The sequence below is a fragment of the Lasioglossum baleicum genome, chromosome 6 (assembly GCF_051020765.1).
Source record: "Lasioglossum baleicum chromosome 6, iyLasBale1, whole genome shotgun sequence".
Taxonomy (NCBI): domain Eukaryota; kingdom Metazoa; phylum Arthropoda; class Insecta; order Hymenoptera; family Halictidae; genus Lasioglossum; species Lasioglossum baleicum.
In genome coordinates this window covers 13,695,871-13,719,858 of record NC_134934.1, presented here as the reverse complement: position 1 = coordinate 13,719,858, position 23,988 = coordinate 13,695,871, and the positions used below count along the sequence as shown (strand labels likewise).

At 39.2% G+C, this 23,988-nt stretch overlaps 2 protein-coding genes across 9 annotated transcripts in view; one reads left to right on the top strand and one right to left on the bottom strand.

Moving 5' to 3' along the window:
• Positions 1-525: 525 nt before the first annotated feature.
• On the top strand, positions 526-14,117 carry Uvop (ultraviolet-sensitive opsin). Its single transcript, XM_076424960.1, is given in 7 exon segments — positions 526-656; positions 658-715; positions 718-950; positions 1,800-2,015; positions 2,682-3,063; positions 3,268-3,452; positions 4,974-14,117. Coding segments are annotated over 7 exon segments (1,299 nt in total). The 5' UTR covers positions 526-540; the 3' UTR covers positions 5,083-14,117.
• The window catches only part of Shab (Shaker cognate b), a 107,682-nt gene continuing 89,080 nt past the window's right edge, over positions 5,387-23,988 (bottom strand). For all 8 annotated transcript variants that reach the window (XM_076424941.1, XM_076424942.1, XM_076424940.1 and 5 more), the window contains 3 exons: positions 20,498-20,708; positions 18,422-18,814; positions 5,387-16,996 (listed from right to left, as the gene is read on the bottom strand). In XM_076424941.1, coding sequence (XP_076281056.1) covers positions 16,743-16,996; positions 18,422-18,814; positions 20,498-20,708 — 858 coding nt within the window. In that variant the 3' untranslated portion in view covers positions 5,387-16,742. The remainder of the gene's footprint in view (positions 16,997-18,421; positions 18,815-20,497; positions 20,709-23,988) is intronic.

The following is a 23,988-nucleotide window of genomic DNA, read 5'->3' as shown; positions in this document are numbered from 1 at the left end:
TTAATTGTTTAGGATCGTTAGTTAAATTCGTTTCTAAGTGTAAGAAAGTAAGAATTAAAAAATTTTTCGTCAAAAAATAAAAATCATTTCGATTCTTTTGAATGTTAAAATACATTTTTTATTTCATAATAGCTGTCGTCAAGACGTATTCAACGACCTACTTTTGCATGACTAGACTGCGGATCTTTATGCAAAATAAAAATGTTCTACATTAATTGTGGGAAGCAAGAATAAAATAAAAATTGATTTCATCTATTAATGATTTTTTTACTTTAAAAACAACATTACGATATTATTAAATTTTTCTAATCCTCTTTACTGTTTTATTGTTCACTCAACCAATGTCTTCATAAATACATAAAGATCCGCAGTCTGTTTATGACCTTGAGCCCACAAATATTGGCGAAATAGTTTTCCAGGTTTTTCGGCCAACTACCCCACTGTGCGTAGGTTTCATCGCACAAAATCAAGGGTGTCCGGCGGTTCATCCAGCGTCCCCGGCCTCGGAACTTCGACTGATGACCATCGTGACCGCTTCGAATGACTTTGACGCACGTTCTTGCTGACCAAGAGCAACTAGGGGATGATCCGCGGCTGATCCGCCGTGGGAAGCCAGATAAATCACAGGGATTAGGGTTTCGTCGTTTGAAGGGGGTAGAACGGTATAAAACAGCCGGCTGATCGGCGGTATCAAGGAGAGGGGCTGGCGGACGGTGTGTGACCAACATGTCCAACGACAGTATCCACTGGGAGGCGAGATACGGACCAGCAGGACCACCCCGGCTGCTCGGATGGAACGTTCCACCGGAGGAAATCATTCACATACCGGATCATTGGCTGGTCTACCCGGAGCCGAACCCCTCCCTTCACTATTTATTGGCCCTTCTGTACATTCTTTTCACATTTCTCGCATTGCTTGGGAATGGCTTGGTGATATGGATCTTTTGCGCGTAAGTTTTGCCCGATCAGTTTTTCTCCGCCAGCAATTGCTTCCTCTTCTATTAACCCTTGGAACTCGAGTGATCACTCAGAGTCGCCATTAAAAATTGCTGTACCATTATTCAAAATACTGTTCACGTTATTAAATATTATATCAATTTCATATCCGTAACATTAAAAATAATCATATGAAATGGTTAACCCTTTGGACTCTAAACAATTTCAATTCCGAAATCAAGACATGTCCTTCACCCTAGATTTTTATTCCTTATAATATTTTTTACACTATTCGCATGAAATTGAACCTGTTTTCTCATACGATAGTTGAATTTTTAGCAATTTATAGAATACAGAAGCATTTAATTATTTCAAAATTGTTTCGAATAATGATACGGTAATTTTGACTGGCGCCTCAGAGTCACCATTCGAGTGCAAAGGGTTAACGGGTCGCGACGGCTGCTAGTAAACGCGATATCAGTTTTCTATCAAATGTTTGTTGTGTTCACGAGCTCTCGCGTCGGTAATATTGCTTCTTGCTAGCGCTCTAGTGTCCGAACGAACACGGTAAATCATAAGCGTGTTGTAAAGTAATGTTAACCCTCTGCACTTGAATGGTGACTCTGAGACGCCAGTAAAAGTTGCCATACCATTAATCAAAACAGTTTTAATATTATACAATTCGTCTGTATTCTATAAATTGTATAAAGCTCAACTGTATGAGAAAATGATCTGAATCGAAAGAAACGTCTTGATTTTCGAATTAAAATTCCTTCGAGTCCGAAGCCATAGTGCGAAATCAGTGTTTCCTTGCTTTAGAAAGATTCCAACGAACTAATCGTAAAAATTCTTCGTGTTTCTAGCGCCAAATCACTGAGAACACCCTCGAACATGTTCGTCGTGAACCTCGCGGTATGCGATTTCTTCATGATGATCAAGACGCCGATATTTATATACAATTCCTTTAACACCGGGTTCGCTACGGGCCACTTAGGATGTCAGATCTTCGCAGTCATCGGTTCTCTCACTGGAATTGGCGCAGCCATGACGAACGCGGCAATATCTTACGACAGATACAGGTACGATACTCCTATCTCGAAAACAATTCAGACAGTACAAGAACAATTACGAGAAGAACGTTAATCGTATCCTTTACACGAGCTACTTGCAACGAGCTTCGACGCCATTTTGTCGCGTCTCGAACTTTCTAGGCTGGAGGCATTTACTCACAATATTAAGTTTCGTCGGAGTTTTACAGCTTTATTTTTTAATCTCATTAGTAGACAGCGGATCTTTATGCAAAATAAACATTTTTCAGCTAAATTGCAACAAACCGGAGTGAAATAGAAATTTAATTTCTTTCTCAATATGTTTAACCCTTCGCTCTCGGAGCTATTCTAATTCGATGATATTTTTCATTTTGTCGGTACAAAACTGATATAATACCTCGTACAATGCTTTCCGTGGTTTATTAAAGTATTAAGCACGTTTAGTAATTTATTGTATACAAATTTAATAATGCAACAAACATTTTGAATAATGGTAGAAGAATGATTAGTGGTGCCTCAGAGTCACCGTTCAAACGCATCAAATCCGCTGTCTACTCGTTAGCGTTTCCATGATTAAATTGTCAATTATATGGTCACCTACATTTTGTAGAATTGCCTCGGAATGTTTGAAGTTTAAGCAACTTTTCACGGTAAAGTATTCGTTTGAAAGTAGTTAGGGGTTGGTTTCGTTTCCAGCACCATCGCAAGACCTCTCGACGGCAAGTTGTCGCGCGGCCAGGTGCTGCTCTTCATCGTCCTGATATGGACGTACACTATACCGTGGGCCCTGATGCCCGCGATGGGCGTTTGGGGCCGTTTCGTGCCCGAGGGTTTCCTCACCAGCTGCTCCTTCGATTACCTGACCGACTCGAACGAGATACGGATCTTCGTTGCAACTATATTCACCTTCTCCTACGCGATTCCGATGATGCTTATCATATACTATTACAGCCAGATCGTCAGCCATGTCGTGAACCACGAGAAAGCCCTTCGAGAACAGGCGAAGAAGATGAACGTGGACAGTCTGAGGAGTAACGCGGGCACTAACAGTCAGAGTGCCGAGGTCCGCATAGCCAAGGTACTTTTTACTCGCTGCTACACTTCATCGTCGTCGCCAGCAGAACATCGTGTTTTGCCGATACTAAAAAGTCTTTAGAATAATCGTATTTACTCTGGTACAGAGTGATTCTCGCTTACCTATCTAGAACTCGCAGATCAATTTTCTTTTTCACTGTTTATGTTTATCGAGTATATGTTGTTAATGTTATTATCATTCTCGAAGGCTGCCATCACCATCTGCTTCCTGTTCATCTGCTCGTGGACACCGTACGGCGTAATGGCGATGATCGGAGCGTTTGGCAACAAAGCTCTGCTAACACCCGGTGTTACAATGATACCAGCATGTACGTGCAAAGCTGTTGCTTGCTTGGACCCATACGTCTACGCTATCAGTCATCCGAGATACAGGTAAAATTTACTCAATATACTTTTAGACATTCACTGGCAACAGAAAGTCCCCGACTTCGTCTTCTCTCCTTGAAGATACAGCTCGATAAAGCAGTCTCAACAATTTATTCATACATTTGCTACAACAAAAGTATCAGAAACTATGTGTCGAAAATATTTATAAGAAACTGCAAACTACGTCGTCTCGACGTCTCGACTGCTTGGTAATTCGAGTATGTATAGAATATAGACATATAGACTCTACCAGTGTCGCCAGGAAAAACAACCGAACCCGGTTGTTTTTTCCTCTCCTCCTTTTCCCCTTCCACTATCCCATTCCAGCACCATGAGCACACTTCAACGTCCCCCACTAAGACCGTAGACCACGGTGCCTGTGCCGTAGACTGGTCTGGTTATCAGAGAGGGGGTAAACTGTATTCCCATCGATTTCCTCGATCTGGCGACACTGGACTCTACATTGTAGCCTCTCCAGAGTCGCCAGATCAGGGGAATTTACTTGAAATGGATTGGTCACGTGACATTGTGATGCATACACTACATCGCATGACGTAGAAGGGGAAGGTAGAGTGGGGACACGAGTGAGGACACGAGTAGAGGGGACTCTAGCGACTCTGTCCTGACCTGGTTCGGACAATCATTTGAATAGATTGTAAGTTTATGGAGTAAGAGTACATTATTACATATCTAATTTCGTTCGAACGTCTTGATTGAGAGATTACAGACCGAGCCAGCATAGCTGCATTCGTTGAAACAACCGATAGCTCTGTACGAATCGAGAGTCTCTGTTTCTCTGTAGCACTAGAATGAGGTGGGATCTGTTCCTAATTTCGTTCGAACGTCTTGATTGAGAGATTGAATTCAGTCGCTTGAATTAATTGCAGGAATAGACCAAGAGGAGATATTCTAGAAGAGTAACTTTATGGAAATCAATGAATTATTCTTTTTGGCTGCATCCTAACTTTGTTCGAACATCTTGGTTGAGACATTACAGGCTGAGCCATCATTCGTTGATACAACCGATAGCTCTGTACGAATCGAGAGTCTCTGTTTCTCTGTAGCACTAGAATGAGGTGGGATCTGTTCCTACTTTCGTTCGGACGTCTTGATTGTGAGATTGAATACAATCGCTTGAATTAACTGCAAGAATAGACCAAGAGGAAATATTCTAGAACAGGTCTGGGCGACGCTGGCTCGCAGAACAGATGTTGCTGCTCCTCCTTTTCGGAAGGAAGAGAAGCAGCCATTTCTGATCTTCTCCGCACGAGAAGGAGAGAAGCAGCCACATCTGTTCCGCGAGCCAGCGTCGCCCAGGCCTGTTCTAGAAGAATAACTTTATGAAAATGAATGAATTATTCTTTTGGCTGCATCGTAATTTCGTTCGAACGTTTCGATGAACGTCGAGACATTACAGGTTGAGCCAGCATAGCTGCATTCGTTGAGACAACCGATAGCTCTGTACGAATCGAGAGTCTCTGTTTCTCTGTAGCACTAGAATGAAGTGGGATCTGTTGTTTGCGACAGGTTAGAACTGCAAAAACGACTACCGTGGCTGGAACTACAAGAGAAGCCGATATCAGACGCGCAGAGCACCACCACCGAAACCGTGGCACAGCCTCCGGCCTCAAGTTAAATCTTCACCGAAACATTTATTTACGGCAAACGAATGTTAGGTATTTACTCGGCACTTTACGCGACTCTATGTTTTCACTCTGTTCAATATTATACGATCCTTGTATAGCGAAAGCAACTGCAATAAAGCAATTTCCTGGCACGTCTGCAAACCTGCTTTCCTCCCCTCGACATTCACACAGATCGATCTGCGAAGTACAAACGGATCATCTGAAAAAATAGTTAGACTAGAATAGCGTTGGACAGAGAAATATTGAATTTTAGATCGTAGTTGGAAGGGATGTGCGGTACGAATGAAGAAACTGTTGTGAGGAACAAAAACTGGCAAATTACAACTTTATTCGCTTATGCACACTACTCGCCTTATAGCTACGATTCTAGGCCTTAGAAATCTGAGAAATCAACGGAAACGCGTGTATGTGTATGTATGTGTGTGTGTGTGATCGACGAAATTCTGAGATCAGCTAGCGCTAGAAACGTTTTGATATCATGGCAGAAGAATCGTTTCTAAGTGTAACTTGAATTGTGTAATCGAGAATTGACTGTGTGTGTGTGTGTGCGCGCGCTTGCGCCTCGCATTAAAGAAATACAATTCACCGGATCATTCCGTACGCATCGCTCGTTCTGTGAATTACAGTTGAATAATTAATAGCTACCAACTATAATCACTTGTGTGCCAATCATTCTTTTTCTGAATGCTTCATAAAATGACCGAACCGTTTCAAAAACAATAGAGACGATGTTACACATGCGCTCATAATTATAAAAGTGGTCTAACAATAAGTAAAAATGGGAGAAAAATGAGTTTATCAGTTATTTCACATCAGATTATATCCTTTCCTTGAAATATCTCGAAACAAGAAATATATCACTTGGACCGCTTTCATAATTGTAGGCATATATTTAAATCTAAATTCAAATTCAACTTTCAATCATTATACATATGTGCCCATAATTATGAAATTGTTCTAATTGAAAATTGAAGAAAGAAAATGAGTTTATCAGTTATTTCGCGTCACATCATTTCGTTATTTTAAATAAATTCAATGTGATTTTTAGGATATTGTGAAAAATGGACTGTTAGATTATTTCAGTATTATATGGAATTCATTTAGTATTAATATCGTTTTCCTTGGAATATCTCGAAACAAGAAATATATTACTTATTGTTAGACTACTTTTATGATTATGGACACACATATGGAATGACCCGATGCATTCGGCTAATTGTATATGAAACTGCCGTTTGTTTTTATAAAGACCGAAAGAGAACGATGTTGAAATAAAATGTTCAGCTTGGCAAGTTCGACTAGAGTATATTTCTTCGAAACGATTATCTTTTCGGCTTCGAATTTAATTTGGAATTGTTGTTTTTGTTCGTCTTGAACGAGAAGGGAACGCGACTGGCAGTTTCACATGGATCGATCAAACAGTTTCAAAGGCGTAAATCGATGTCGATGAGCAAGGTATACTCTCGTGATCGTAGAGACGAGAAGGGGGCAATCGATTAGCATATAAATCGCTTTCCGATAACATTATATGCGTTAGAAAATTATTTTGCGCTTTCAAGTTTCTTTTTGTGCTTTACCGATCAACACGTTGACTGCCACGGTGGTCACCGGCGTCCAGCACCATTCAATTTTCTCGAAGAAACATTCGATTCGTGGACTCAGCTGACATCATTTGCAACCTCGTGAATACACAAAACTGCCGATAGAACAACGATCGAAATAATGCGCGTACAAGTCAACTGGTAAACATTTATATTCTTAACAGTAAAAACAACCGAAACAGGCGTATCATCTTATCACAATATCGCGTTGGTGGTGCACATTTGGGCAGCCAACATGTCAATTGGGCCGTTCTGATCTCACCTGGTGTAAATCTGGTCTCTGACACTTTTCTCTCACTTATCATTTCGCAGAAATTCGTGACAGAGTTATTTGTCCGAATGTAAAAATTAATTTTCCACTAATATATGCAGCGTACGTGTTAACACATGCTAAATTAAGTTACTTTCATTATTATATGGAGTGTTCCAGGTTGTTGATTTACCAGTGAAGAGTGTTACTGATCACTCTGAAATTCGTAAAATTTCCAGTTAGTAAACCTGATGGTGCTAATTTAATATAATAATAACTAATAATAATAAAAATACATTGTAATTTAATTGAATCCGAGACCAGAATTACGAATTACATCGTAATTTCATTGAACGAATACTTTGTAATTAGAATTCGTGAAATAATTCAATTGTGATTGAACACAACTCTGGTTTCAATTCCACCGGTTGGGAATCAGACGGTCCAATTCGTCGGATAATAATTATCGTCGTTACGCCTGGGACCAGTAACAACAAATCAACAAATCTCGAAACGGATAGCCGGCGTCGAGAAGAGAAAGGAAACATGTCTTTTTTCTTTTGTTTTCGTGTCGTTTCGCCTCCGCGGACTATTTTCAGTTTCCTCGAACCGCCATCATGTTTTTACTCCTGGCTGACTCTCGCCACGGTCTATCTACGGTCGTGGCTCGCTTTTTGTACTATGGTCACCGCTAAACTGTGCTAAATATACAATTACGATCATAAACAATAAATCACGTTCTGTACAATTTCTCTAGGAACTTTCTACTTCCGACTATGTTAATTCACAGAAGACATTGATTTACTCCGGAGCAACTCCAAGCGATTACGAGATTATCGAGATCCAACTTCTTCTGTCAGAGTTGGGCAAATCGATCATTCACTCTGCGATCAGTCTGGAAATTATAATAGCGCCACTATGTTTGTCTATGTCCGGATATAGTATATTTAACTATTAACCCAGATAGCACACGACGTCTTAAAGACGTCCATTTTACGTCTATTCTATGTCAGAAAGTCTTACGTCCTAAAAAGACGTCTTTAAGACCATAAACAGTGTGGTTTTTATATACTCATAATATAGAAGTATTAGCATTGGTATTGCTCCAATTTCAATCTCAATTCCAATTCCAATTTCATTTCCAATTTCAATCTCAATTCCAATTCCAATTTCATTTCCAATTTCAATCTCAATTCCAATTTCAATTCCAATTTCAATCTCAATTCCAATTTCATTTCCAATTCCAATTCCAATTTCAATTCCAACTCCAATTTTAATGTTTATTGTGAGTTTTAATTGTAATTTTACTTTTTATTATTTTTATTGTGATTTTAATTATCAATTGTTATTTTTGTCACACTTTTTATGCCAATTCCACATTCGTTCTTCTAATAAAGCTATTTATTGGTTTAACTTTAAGCTCATTTTTGTCGAAATCTATCTTTACTCTTCCCTTATTTTATTTTAATTAACATTTATGCATCTTTAAGACCTCCCGAATGTCCTACGAACGTCTCCAGGCCGTCCTCTAGACGTCAAACGGACGTCTTAAAGACATCTTAATCAACATTGCGCTCAATTGAGGGTTGAAAAGCATTGTGATTTGATCAAAATCAAAACGTTTTGTAGAATTAAAAAGCCACGTAATGTTTTGCAGTCTGACCGCAGACTCGATTATTGTGTAATACACTTTACCGATAGATTGGTAGTGCCAACGGTAATTACTTATTAAGCGTCCGTAAGATTAATTAATAATCACGAATAATTTTTGTAATCGATGTACTCGGGATTTTAATTAATATAATTTATTTTCAATCGATTGGGACCCTCGATGAAAAGAACGTTTGTACAGTAAATTAAGAAAATATAAATTTCCGCCATTTTTGCGAGACAGAAGCTATCTTTCATTTCAACTCAATAACATTAAATGGAGTACATTCTAAGAGAAGTGTTAACTGATTTCGTGATTAATAATTAATAAGTCGATATTGTGTATCTAGTGCTCGTATATTCGTTTTGATTATTTCTCTCACTTTTGATCATTATGTGCATTATATGTTTTGCCCAACTCTGTTTCTTATAATTAAACGTCGGCTACAATGACCGCGTGGGTTTCCCGCGAATAATAAATACAACGCCGTAACAATTCGAAACAATGAATGTTATCTCGTACGCGAGGACCATTCTGAAAGTTTTCTCGCTGGACAATAATCGATTGGTTTCACTATATGTATATGTATAATAACATAGTGGAAATTGTGAAACACGTTTACGAAATCGCACACCAGAAACATAGTCTGCCGTTTAACGTTTAATATTAATATCACTCAATGCAATAGATCGATCGAAAGCAAATGGCTGATCATCGTTAACACATGGGAAGCGTTAGATTGTAAATATATGTAATGTTTTTCATATACATATTTCCTTTGGTGCGCTGCTTGGCAAATATAATAGAAACTTCAATGCTACATTCACGATATAAAAACAATGGAAGAAACGCAACACTTTTCTCTCGTTATATCGTGGAGAGCACTTTCATAGAATTATATTTTAAACCGTCGTTTATTTCCCATTAACCTAATACGTAGTGACTAGTATTTATTATTGAATGATGTTACTAATGACTTATTTAATAATACTATTGAATATTATTACTTAGATATCTGATAAAAAGATATTGATAATAATATTGATAATATTAGTAACTAATTAGCAGACTCTCACGAACATAGGATTCGTTACGAAGTGATGTATCTACGTTCAACAGAATTATTCTCCAAAATTTCGATTCTCGATTGTTTGTTACGGACAGAGTTGTGCTAATTTAAATATATTGTAATTGAATTACATTGTACTTTATATAGACAGTATTCGAGTTACATTGTTCCTAATTGCATCACATAATTCGAACCTTCCACTGAATTTCATTAATAATTACGCGAATCATAAGTGTATACTGTACACCGTACTTTGTAATTGTATTTCAATTGTAAAAACGAATTACATTGTAATTGAATCGAATAAGGGACCAGAATTACAAATTACATTGTACTTAAGTCGAATAAGGGACCAGAATTACAAATTACATTTGTAATTGAATCGAATAAGAGACCAGAATTATAAATTACAATACAATTGAATTGAATGAACCGACTGAATTTCGAATTACGGAATAATTGAATACAATGTAATCGAATTACTTTGTAATCGTAATTCGTGAAGTAATTCAATTGTAATTCAACACAACTCTGGTTACGAGCAGAAATAATACAAACCGATCACATAAATTTACAAGACACTAGAATATGTACAGCCGTTTTTTTTCTAACTTACTTCGATTAATACTATTATGTTGTTACGCTGTAAATGATTCTGTTGCTTTAGAAACTGTAAATCTAAGATATGTACACATTATTACGTTTACGTAATATATACTATTCGATAAATTAATATTTTTCGTGTAGCTAATCGTAGAAACGAAAATATACATATTTCTCAGACTAATGTCATTGCTTTTGGAACGTTCTTAAGAAACTCTCGACGAAATCGAACATCGTGCTCCGATGTATTGTACTAGAAATACGTAACACGTCGATCGGGCTGCGGATTTCCGTGCGCAACGTCGACGTTTTGCCAATGTACAGTGTGGAGAGATTCGAAATTCAAAGACGGAACAACATTTCTTTAGAACCTCATCGTACGCTTCTCACTATACGGAATGTCAGGTGATCCCGAACGCTGTAAACGCGTCTAAAATCCGCAAGTCCGATAGCGACACACACAACATCGTTACAAAAGTAAAGTCGAAACGTTGAGACGTCCAATTTTCAGAATGGTCCTCCCCGCGGCTCGTATACAATGTCGAAAACAACGTTAAACATGTTAAAAAATACTCGAGGCGTGAACATTAGACCACCAGCATAACAATGATCCCCGAACAGCCGCAACCGCACGGAGAATAGGTATCAACCTTTCTTATTTTTCTTTCATTTCCCTTCTTCATATGTTTTTCGACGTTTTTGTTCATTAAACCTGCGACTGTACAGTTATTCGTTTCCCTACGTCTACCATAACGATGAATAGAAATGCCATTAGAGATATGTATTTTACTGGTGACTCGTCTACAGAATTTGCACTCCGAATTCAACCTTTTTCAAGTCAAATACACCTTTTGCAAATCAATTTCGCCCTTTTACAGATTAAGCATTTATAAGCAAATATTTGTAAAAAATCAAATCAAATGTAAATTAATTGTTAAGTATATTCACATAATATAACAATAAATAAATATAAATATAATAAAATAAGTGACTAGTTAATTTTAAATATTCTTGATGGGTGAAATTGATTTGCAGAAGGTGGAATTTGACTTGCAGAAAGGGTGAATTCCGAGTGCAAAAGCTATGTAAACAACGTTGTGGAGAGTATCGCTAGCCGTGAACTTAGGCGATCGATCTACAGCGAGACTGAAACGGGAAACAAGAAAGCGTTCGGTTCTTCTCGCAGAAAAATGTGCGAGAATCTATTTCCTCGACGAAAGAGAAGGGGAAGAAGAAAACGGAGGGAACATTTTAATTGAGCACGTGACGCGATCTGTATCCGTCCTAAGTACACGCGTTAACACTAGAACCACCGAGCAGTCAACATGATTACCTCTTAATATGTCTTATAAACGTTCGAGACGAGAGAATGCGTTTAATTTCAGAGAGATTTGCGACACGCGAATAAATCGATTGATTTGCTAGTTTTTATTTTCGTTATGTAACCTCTATCTCGTTCCGCGAAGGTGTTGTCTGCAACCCTTGTAGAAGTAGGCGTGCATACGTTGAACGTCGATATTTCCAGTGTTAAAATTCACCTTTCGCGAAGCAACGAGCCGACGAGTTTCTCCTGTCGTTCTCTCATCGTTAAAACAACGGTGTAAAATTCGCTCGTGGAAAACATGATCGTTGCCTGTGGCTAGAATATAACAAGGTGTTCGCGACCACCACGCGAGCAGTTTTAAACGCGTTTTCGCACGATTCTCTCGGTCGCGGAACGCAGACTGCGAACTCCACGCACTCGTAGAACGTTCGAACTTTTCAGTTAAAAATACAACTTTTCGTTTCATTAACACTCTATTTACCGGCGAGTTTCTAATAGTCTTTTCAAAACCAAAGATCAACAGAGTTGCTAGATAAATTGTACAAAAGCGGGGCTGCAATTTCATGAATAGACTGCGGATCTTTATGCAAAATAAAAATTGTCTCCATCGATTGCAAGGAATAGGAACTAAATTGAATGTTGTCTTAATGATTTTAATAGAGAAGAAATCGCGTACTGACATCTTCAATGTGAACAATTTTCTAACAATTTTGAATTTCATCTACTCGATTTTCCTATAAATGCATAAAGATCCGCAGTCTATTCATGAATAATTTAACGAATTCGTAGAGTTAATATCAGCCCTACACACAAATCAACCCCTCACAATTAATCAATCGTCACTGAACTGCGGATATGCATGTAATTTTCAATTTTTTGTAGGCAGATTTTAAGAACGTGGAATCATATAAAATGTTACTTTCAGTGGTATTAAATTCCAATCTTTTATCGAGCATATCGGAGTTTCATCGTTGTACGAAGATGAAACATTTGTTTGTTATAAATACGTAAACGTCACTGTGTTTATGAATTTCGATAGAAACGAATGAATGAAACGTTCGTCCACGCTAGGAATGCATGAGTTCTGCAGTGTGCTTGTTATGAAGAACCGGCACGAACTCCGTGCTCGTTTCACCGGACTTCCGGTTCTGGAAGAGCGGTCGTGCTACGATATAACTTCCGCTCTGAACTGCGTTTTGCGTGGAGAAACGTGACCAGGTGGATACAACTCTCTGGTAGTGATGGCTCGTGTTAAATAAACGAAGCTCGAGATACTGTTACGTTAATCGTAACGAGGAAGAGAAACTATGTTAATCGATCATTGGGGAAGAAACGGATGAGTATTCAATGGAACGGTAGAATTCAACTGGAATTATTTGCCATAAAAATGATTCTTGTCTACCGGCAAGAATTGATTGGATTGTAACGTCCACGAGTCCGAGTTTAATGAAACTTTGCAAGTTCGTAAAAGGGAAGAGACGAAAGGGGAGGCTAGAAGCGAATCACGCCAACGCAATCGAACGAATAATTACCATTGGGGATATTTAAAAATCTATATTTACAATCGTTCGGTTTGAAAATTATAAAATCGTGAAGTCTACTTGGTTCGCTAGGACAGAGATCGATTCTTCTAATCGAAGGGGCCGTATGCTACTTGTTTGACACGAAAGGAAGCGTACTCTATTTGTCTGGCCAAGAAGAGGCTATTCTACTCGCGATATCCACGTCGAACCTTGCGCTACGGTCTGACCCGAACCTACCCTAACCCCTTATCTATTGGAAACACTTCAAACTGTTCTAATCGGTGATACGTCAGTTGATTTAAGTTCGATCAGAGACTACCACCATCTGCTGGCTTTGTCCGACAGGTACGCTCTTACTCTACACGTCTGCCTGTTACGTCCCTACTCTACTGATCTGACAGGTACGCTCCTAATCTACTTGTCTGTCTACGAGCGGTACAGTTTCTACTCGTCTGGCCACACACAATCGTAATCTACTTGTCTGTCCTAAGCGTCTGATATCCTACGTTTCTTTCTAGGGGAAGCCTTTAACACCTCTTCACACGACTATCGTCGAGAGTCTATTTCGCTTTGTCTGTCTAGAAACGTCTCTAATCCACTTATCGAATAGGGTTAACTCGTTTCGCGTTGCTGTCGTGGCCTACATGATTTATCAAAGAGCACTCTGTACGCGTACGGGTAACGTTATAATACCGGGTGAGTAAAAACGTTTCGACAGCTTTCTCACGGTGCGAGGCGAGCTCTGTCGATTTCGGTGTCTCCGTATAAATCTCCAAAGTTTCATTAAAAGACTCTACATGATGTCTAGACTGCGGATCTTTATGGAAAATAAAAATATTCTGCATCGTTTGTGGGAAACGGTAGTTAAAAATTAATTTCATTTCTCAAGTAGCTTTTTTTTTATATTTTTCACTCAGTTCATTTCTTCGTAAATGCATAAAAATCCGCAGTCTAATGATGACCAACGGTGATGGGGAGGGACAAAAATAACACGAAGACTGGAACTTCGGGAACGGCAGTTATCGTCGAGTTGCGGCCACCGTCTACGCGCTTCACGCTCTTCCAAGCCACGTTTCCGCTTCGATTGCGAGGTCCAGCCGAGCAGGCCTGACCCATCTAACGCATCCCTATTACAACCATCTAATTGTACGTGTAAGACACTCAGCAAATAAACGAACACTCGCGACATCGTCGGGGGATCCGGCTCCGAACGCGCGTCCGTGTTCCCCCGCGAGCGACGAAATTGGTTTCTTGACTAACGCGACGGTTTTTGCTTTTTTCGTTTACTTTTGTTTTTCTCTCGTGCGCGCGCGCGACACGCAAAGCAGCCCCAGCAGCTTCGACAACGGCCAGGCGAACGGAGAACGCGACGCAACGGATGTCGCGGTTTTTGGTTTTTTCTTTCTGCGCGGGCGTGCGTGCGAAAAATCTTCTCGTCCGATCTGTCTCGGCGAACGAGGGAAAAGCGTATTGCCTACAGCAGAGGTCGGCAAGAAGTGCTCATTTTGGCCGATTTTCGAGGGCTTCGTCCATTTTTCCCGGCCGCGCGTCTCGCTGCCCGTGAGGGATGTGATCAAGTGCCTCGCAAACAGGATCGAACTCTCTACAAGTACTTCGAAAAATAGAAATAGTACTCCTAAGTTCACTCGAACCTATGCCAAATAGTTTCGAACCTTTTACAGGTACTTTGGTAAGTGGAAGTAATACTTGCAAGTATATTCGAATCTTGGTCGAACAGATTCGAAACTTTTATGAATATCGTACCAGAACTTTTCTGATTTTTTAAAAAATCAATTATACTGTCCTTTAATGCATAATTTCATTCAACAGGTATAACTATAACTTCATAATCTATGTATTTATTTCATATACAACATGCGATAGTTCACAGACAAAATAACGAATTATCAATTTGGCCATCCTTTGACAATGAAGTAGCAATTACAAATAATACGATAGCTCATCGACTGCTGTGTTAGAAGTGGAAAACTATCTAAACTCACGATATTTAAATCGCGAAGAAGACCCGTTATTATTTTGTAATGAAAATTCCGTGAACTACCCCATTTTATCAAAAGTTGAACGTGAATATCTTTGTATAATGGCCACTATTGCACCTTCAGAAAGAGTGTTTTCAAAAGCAGGAAATATATCATGGATAAAAAAAGAAATAGGCTAAATCCAAGTATTGTAAATGAAATACTATTCTTAAATATGTAGTTACAAATTTCATAAATAAAGTGCTTAAAACCCGCTATGCACACAGTTCTGATTTCCAAGATTCGGGTACTACTTGTGAAAGATTCGATTCCTTTCGACATCGAAGTACTCATAAGTACCTGTTAGAAACGTGTAAGTACTCGTTCCGAGGTTCGATATCAGTTTGTATAAAATGAACGCTTTTCAAGTATAATCATTGCAACATTATTGCTTTTAAGTAGTAATCGAAACCCATGAAATGAAATTTGGTTATTGAAATTGACTCGGATTCGTGAGTATACATATATTGAACTTGATCTCACCTGTACTCGTGACGGTCCTAGTTCTCGAGCCACCTCAGGCCCGCGCCATATGAACTGCGTTTGGCGCATTAGGGCGACATCCGTATCAATAGATTTCCACATTACCGAGGAGGTACAGTGGCCGAAATAATAATAGGTTCACGTAACATTTCTATCTTTTATATATATTATTAGTAACTAATTTCTCACAATGTAATTAGTAGAACACATAATGTATTTGAATAATATCATTCTTATCAATGTGTTTATTAATAAATATGACAAAAAATTTGGAATTTTTCTGCGAAATAAATGGAAGTTTAATTAATCATTTTCTAGTCGAACTGAAAAATATATTACATATTATAAAACTGATATGAACCCATCGTTGTGTCGACCACTGTACTATTGTCAATGCGTTTGTCTTTTTCGTCAATGGTATCCTCTGTAGGCCTATTCCACGATGTCGCATGATAATTTCGGAAAATGAATTCAGATATGGGAAAACATTTTCGTACGTTTCGACGTGCTCAATCCAAAATTTCGAATGGAATGCTGCGCGTCGGTGTTCGCATTGATACGGGTTTCGCCCTAATACGCCACGCGTAGTTCATATGGTGCGGAGCTGAGGTGGCTCGAGAAGTATGACACTTCTTGCCGACCTGTGGCCTACAGTGCTGCTTGCGCTTACCGTTATTCTTATCGTTACTACCGATTATTCGTGTCGTTCTCGCGCCGTTCGTTCCTCGATCCCATCGAATCCTCGCGCGGATGATCTTCGCTGACAATATCCGGACACCAACGTCTCTTCACTCTTACTGTTTTGGTGTCCGCGTTAACCGATCGCCTACTTCTTGCTCGACGAAGATCAGTGCCGCGCGGTCGTAGCCTGTGTTCACAGAACTGTAACGCTCGAAGCTACGCTTGCCCGTGTCGTGTCTCCTCTTCAGGTTCTTCGAGTATTTACACAACGGAGGTCGATTCAATGATTTGGACATTTTTTCGACGACTCCGCGCAGATCCCGAGGAAGCGAACGGTGTCTCAAACAACGACATGTTCACGCAAAGCGACTCGATCTCCTGCTGGTACAGAGATGGTAGCAGGATGTCGCGCAAGGACAGGCTACGCTACGACGAGAAACGATGCTCCTGGGGTAGACAGTTCGCGTCCGAGCCCTTGTTGTAACCGTGATTGTTCGTCTTCGACCGTCGCTTCTCGTCCCCGCCGGACTTCTTCACTTTGTACTGGCGCAACGAGCGTATCAGCATCGTCTGACTGTCCTTCGAGGACTCGTCCTTATCTTGGCTACGCATCTTCGGCTTCTTCTGCTCGTCCTTGTTCTTGTTCTCCGTCAACGTCTCGTCCTGCGTGTGCTTCTCTTCTGAAATCCGAGAAACGTTCGTTGTCAGACGATCGATCTTTAGCAGATCTATAGAGTACTTGTCCCAATTACTGTGTTGAGCTAACCTTGAGAGCTCGCGAACGAACGAATGAATTATTTCCTACTAATTTTTTATCTATTCAGAAAACAGTTTTCAATTTTTAGTGATCCTAGGGTTAAGTAGCAGAACGAGTCTTCAGCATTGGGTTAGGGTTAGGGTTTGCAATCCCCCGGCATTTTCAATCCCGCGATTTGGTAAGGATTTATTTCTTCAACCTGATGCATATTTAATAAAGAAACAAATTTTACTTAATGAGATAATCTCTCATCCTTAAAAATCTGAATCTACATGAATTTAAATTAAAATAAATCTTTCTTCGGAAAACAAACTATAATTGAAATGTATATATGTGTGAAAATATAAAATATATAATACATATAGTAATTGTTACACAGTGGATTTTTATGCAAAATAAAAACTTTCCACCTGTATTACAACAAACCAGAGTGACGCAGAAATTTATTTTCTCTCTTAAAATGTTCAATGGGTAGAAAATAATATAAAGGTATTTTTAAATTCGCCTAATGTTTTTAATATCTTAAGTTACACCCACCCATTTTGTCATGAATGCCTAAAATCCGCTGTCTAGTAATTATATATAATAATTCGTTATATCTAGCAATTACTAAAAAAAGGTATATGAATAAAAAATTATTATATCAATACCGAAGCTATAATGCGATATATTATTATTGAAACAGTGAAAATATCAGAACAGTTTAAGGATATTGTTGTACTAAGAGAGAAAATAAATTTCTATTTCACTCCAGTTTCTTCCAATTCAAGTAAAAGATTTTTAATTTGCATAAAGATCCGCTATAAAATTTTTATTTGTGGAATTTTGAAAACATGATCGTAAGAGCAGAGAATATTAATTGTTGTATCTCCTAGGTTGGTCCTCAAGTAATTATAAAGATACCCTGAGAAAAGCTCGTTCAGCCTCTACACTTGTAGGTTAACAGTTGGTATTCTGATTATTATTCTGATTACTAGACTGCGGATCTTTATGTATGTACAAAGAAATTGGCTGAAAAATTCAAGAATGTTGTAATGCCGCTTTTATTGTAACAAAGTCGTTAAGGGATGAAATTGTTTTGCATAAAGATCCGCAGTCTACTGATTACACGCTCAGCGCTGCTTTGCGGGATTTCGCATCATCTATTTACGTAAGTGCGGGACTAAAAAATGACGCGGGATCCTGCGGGATTGCGGGATCTCACTTTGCGGAACTGCAAGCCCTAATTGGGTTAGAAATTCAAAGAAGCATCTCTGACAGAGGATGATCGTTTTGAAGCCCGTTTGAGCTCGCGCCGACACAGCAACGGGCTGATCGAGTATCGCGCGTATAAAAGGGAAACGAGTACCTTCGAGGACGTCATCGAATATCGACCTGGTGATCTTGGACACGTAGCTCTTCTCCTCGGTCTGGTCTGCCGCCTCGTCCTCCCTCTCGAGGTTGTTGTTCGTGCGGAAGATCGACTCGAGGACCTGTCTGGAGAGCAACGGCGAAACAGGTTGTTGCTTGGTCTTCGTCGTGTCCGTGCCGGTCCCGGTCTCGTCGCACATGCTGATCGTGGAGGCGTTGTCGGTGATCAGTTTCTCGGTGTCCGAGTCGCAGCCGGTGTTGTAGTAATTATTGCTGCTATCGGATTTCTTCAGGATCGACTTCGAGATCGCCCGGTGTCTGTCGATAAAGGGCACGCCCTCGCCGTCGATCGAATCCGCGGACAAGGAGAGCTTACTCTCGGTGCTCGTTCCTGAAATTCCCCTTCGATTCACCTGCCGTCTATACATACATACCTGTATACATATACCGTGCTCGCCGGGTTACCCTGAATACCGACTGACCCAGAAATACCGGCGGAATCGATAGGAAGGCGAATCGACGGCCGGACGTGGCCCGAATCATCTCGCAACCACCGAACCAGTTACGGGGGTGGCAAGCGCGGGGGTGGAATCGAAACGATGACCGATACCCGCGAGAGGTATCCCCGCGCCGGGAAATGGGGAAACGATTACGTCAATCTTCGGACAAGGTAATTCACCCCTATAACCCTTTGTACTCGGAGCTATTCTAATTCGAAAACCGAGTTTTTCGACCGACCTGTAATTCTTCGATTTTATATGATTTTACGTGATACAATGTATATATGAATTTCAATTTTATTGAAATTGCTTAATTGGTTTACGAATTATAAACGATAAAATGTGGTAAAAATTGCTATTTTTCATGCTTTTCAGCATTCAACTGCCATTTTGACCACTTTTGATCGCGGGGGTGGAATCGAAACGATGACCGATACCCGCGAGAAATATCGCCGCGCCGGGAAAATGGGGGAACGATTACGTCAATCTTCGGACAAGGTAATTCCACCCCTTTAACGTGTGAGCTATTTTAACTCGAAAATGAAACATTTCTTCCGACCCAAGGTATTTCCATTCTCTATGATTTATAAAATTTGATCAATATGAAATTGATATGATGCCTCATACAATACCTAAATGTTTAGTAACTGATTACTGAGACTGCGGAAGTTTATGCAAATTTTATATATCAAAACATGTAAAAAATATGCAAATTCAATGCATAATTTATGTAAAATACATACATGCAAAAAGTATGTGAAATAGTCGCTCTGAATAATTGTATTATAATAGTAACGAATAAAAAACAGTCGAATATAGTATAGTATAATATGATATAGAATAGTTGTATAATATTTATTACTGCTTGTAATTGGCATTACAATATGTGACGATAATTTTTTCTATATTTTCAACAGTTATTATGAAAATAATTAATTATATAGAAAATTTGATATTATTGAGCAGATGCCTTTTATCAGATAAAATTAATTTATATGCTGAAAATGTCCTCTATAAAAGTCTTCTATAAAAAATATCTTCTATAAAAATATGCATCTGCATAAACATCCGCAGTCTACTGAGTAGATACCGATATATTTAATAATGTAAACAACATTTTGAATAATGACATAGCAATTTTTAATGGCAATTTTAATAATGGCATAACGTCTCAGAGTTACCATGCGAGTGCTAAGGGTTAAACGTCATTTACTAGACGAATCCTTCTAGCCTTACAGAGAAACTGAAGTCGTTTGGTCCATTCATAAAAAAGAGTTATTCTGATTTAAACTGTATGTGATCAATAGATTGCGGATTTTATGCATTTATAGCAGTGGAAGTATTATAAAGATTTAAGGCCACCAGTGTATTAGTTAGTTTCACTTTAATAAGATAATGTCCAGTTTCACTTTAATAAGATAATATAAAAGAAGAATGTAATTTTTATATGGCTCCTGTGTCTAGCAATCAATGCAAACATTTTTTAGTTTGCATAAAGATCCGCAGTCCAGTGATGAATAATATGTGCGTAACTGTATATCGGGAAGAGATAATGAGAGGCTAATGAATGTCACCTGTGTACTGTTTGGGCCCGCTGGCGGACCCGAAAAGGTGCTGATTGAGTATCCTCGTGGCCGAGACCAGGCTGCTGTTGGTTGCTGCGAACGGTCTGCCTCCTCTCAGGCCAGCGTAATAATTGTTGTTCTCCAGATGGTCCTCTTTCACGGTGTTACGCGCCGTTATGTTTTCCTGGTCGCTGATAAACTGTGCGCGAAGTCTCACGCTCTGCAATCATCCGCGTCGAATAACTAATACGCGACACGCACACACGCGCCAGCCGGCTGCTTTTGTTAGCACACGCAGTTATACACACATCCGGGGCCGATCCTTCCCGAAAAAGGGCGGATTGCTTCGATGGAGGGTGATTGACTGAGAAGCAACGATTAAGGGCTGCGAGTGGTTAAGGAGACGCTCTACGAGGCCTTTCTGATCCTTCTCGGGGATCAGGCCGAAGAACACGATGGGATAGTCTCTCTTTCAACCCAGTTTAACGAAAGAATCCCGTTCGGTCCACGATCCTAGTTATTTCAACGTATGTTTGAGCTTTTTCGGTTCGTCGGGTGTCGTGTGTTCTTAACCAGTTTCGTTCTTTGTACTATCTGTGCTAACTTTTAGGTACGTAAGACATCACGGTTTTTCTCTGTAAGCTGATTGCCGTGTTATTTAAAGTTAGGTTGCACGATCAGCTATGTTCGCCATTTTGTTTCCTCGACCGAGCACTATCTTGAACGCACGAGCTGAGAAGAAAGCTGAATTAGCGCAGAGTATTGTCTTGTCCGAAAGATTGAATAAAAAAAGTTTAAAAAATCGCGTGAAATAGTCTACACAACTATTTAAAGAATTAAATAGCATTCCGCAATTCCCTGTGTGATTGATATACAGTGTGGGGCTTTGTGAACAGCTCACCCGAATAACTTGCTTGCTTTCGAAGATAGAAGAAAATGCATCAGACCAAACTAACAGACAATTTATTTTCTATTGCAGTTGACCTTAAGCGATCTTGACTGACCTTCATAATAGATCATTATATTCGGCTTGAAACACTTTATCAGAATTTGGATAAGAAAACCATTCGTATCTCCTTGACGCCTCCACCTATGAAAAAATTAGTAACATCAGATTGTGAGCGCCTCGATACCAAGTAAGTTTAGTCTGATATTCTTCTATCTGCAAAAGCAAGCTAGTTTTTCGGGTGACCTGTTCATAACGCCCCACTATGTATACATATGCATATGTATACATACAGTGGTGTGCAAAAGTTCCCGGCCAGATGGTTTCTGCGATTTTTCTTCCATAAGAAAAGCGTTAAGAAATTTTTATTAGTATCATTTATTATGGAATATCACGTGAAAGGATACTACAAAATACATCAACGCTATTTCTTTTTCTTGTATGTTTATTTGCAGAATATGTAAATTAACGTGTTCGAAAGTTCTCGGCCAATTTCAATTTTAAGTCTGTAAAAGGTCAGTAAGTGTTAATATTCAAGTAATATTACGTAGCATTATTACTTCAGACGGTAACCAGTCGCTGAACTGTAAACATGGGTCGAAAGACATCTGTCGAAGTACGAAAAATTGTGATTAAATTGTCATTATAAGGGGAAAGTCGTCTCTTGAAATTTCTTGAACATTGTCTATCGGGAAAAGTACAATCAACGATATAATCAATAGATATCATGCAGATCATGGCGTGAAAGATCGCCCGCGAAGTGGAAGGCCCCGAAAGACCACTGAAAGAATTGATAGAATTATAAAAGGGAAATCAATTGCGGAACCAAAGAAGACAGCTAGCCATATTGCAACAGAACTACAACAGGAAAACGTTGCTAACATTAGTCGATGTACGGTATCAAAAAGATTACATGATGTAGGACTATTTGGCAGAGTTAGTGTTAAAAAAAACCGCTAATCAATAAGAAAAATAAAGTAGTCCGATTAAAGTTTGCCAAAAATATTGTGATTGGACTGTTGAATATTGGAAAGCTGTTCTTTTTTCGGATGAATCTAAATTTAATCTGTTCGGCAGCGATAGAAGACGATATGTACGATGTCCAGTTGGCACAAGAAACGATATCAGGTACCAAACACCAACTGTTAAACATGGTGGAGGAAGCATTATGGTATGGGGAGCTTTCTCCGCTCAAGGAGTTGGTCCTCTTATAAAAATTGAGGGTATCATGAATAGTATCATGTATATGTAGAGAAATCTGAGAAACACGTATGCTACTATACGCTGAAAGAAAAATGCCAGAAAATTGGTTCTCTCAGCAGGATAACGGCCTGTAAAACGTGGCTGTCTACAAATAAGTACAGGTTTTAGACTGGCCTTCTCAATCTGCGGATTTAAATCCAACCGAGCATCTGTGGGGAGAGATGAAACGTCGAATGAAAAATCATGGCAGTTTTAATAAGACAGAATTTCTTAAAAATTTAATAGAAGAATGGAATAAAATACCACACGACTACATTACTCGGTTAATTGAATCCATGCCTTATCGCTGTGCTGCTGTTATTGCTGCAAAGGACATGGCTACAAAATATTAATTATAATATGTTAAATAATGTACCGCAAAATTGTTACACAATCAAAAACAAACATCATTTTTTTTTTGTTAAACATACTGGCCGGGAACTTTTGAACACGTTAATTTACTTATTCTGCAAATAAATACATAAGAAAAATAAATAGCATTGATTCTTTTTATAGTATCCTTTCACGTAATATGCCCTTGTATATTATACTAGTACAAATTTCTTAACGCTTCTCTTTTGGAAGAAAAATCGCAAAAACCATGTGGTCGGGAACTTTTGTACGCCACTATATACTCGATAGAAGAATGGATGAGCGATAAAACTTTTATCGCCGAAGCAAAATAGAGAACACCGTTCCTTCCGATTTTACGTTGCAAATTCGCATGACCGTCGATCATATGATTTTCCTAGTTCTCGAAACTTTTCGAAAGCGAGGGATCGTTTCACAGGATTGCCATCCACGTACTTAAAGGATTAAACTCCGACTCTATTCCTCGCGATCCTCTCCCGTCGAGAACATGTTTTAAAGCGCGCAGTCACCGTCGTGAATTTTTCAAATAGTTCGGATTACTGTCACCGTTCTTCCCGATCTGATACACCGAAAATCATTCAAGTACCGCGGTCCGTTGCGAAAACGATGAGGCTCTATTTATGAAAGCTTCTCCGAGACTTATTTTTAGCAATCAAGGTGATATGCCTGAAACTAGTTCCCCTGAGAAGCGACACATTTCGATGGAGAAATCTCGTTGGAACTGGGCTCGACGTCATCGTCTCTTGGGACGTTCACTGAGTCGCTTACGATTCCTTAAACATCGCGTGCTAAACATACAAAATATCTAACGGATTCTATTTACAAAATAGGAACACGTGTGGAAAAATATTTTACTGAAATGTTCAACGATCACCTTGATTCCTAAGATCAAAACTTCGGCTCTCGACATTTTCTCGTCGAGACCTACAGGATTATTATA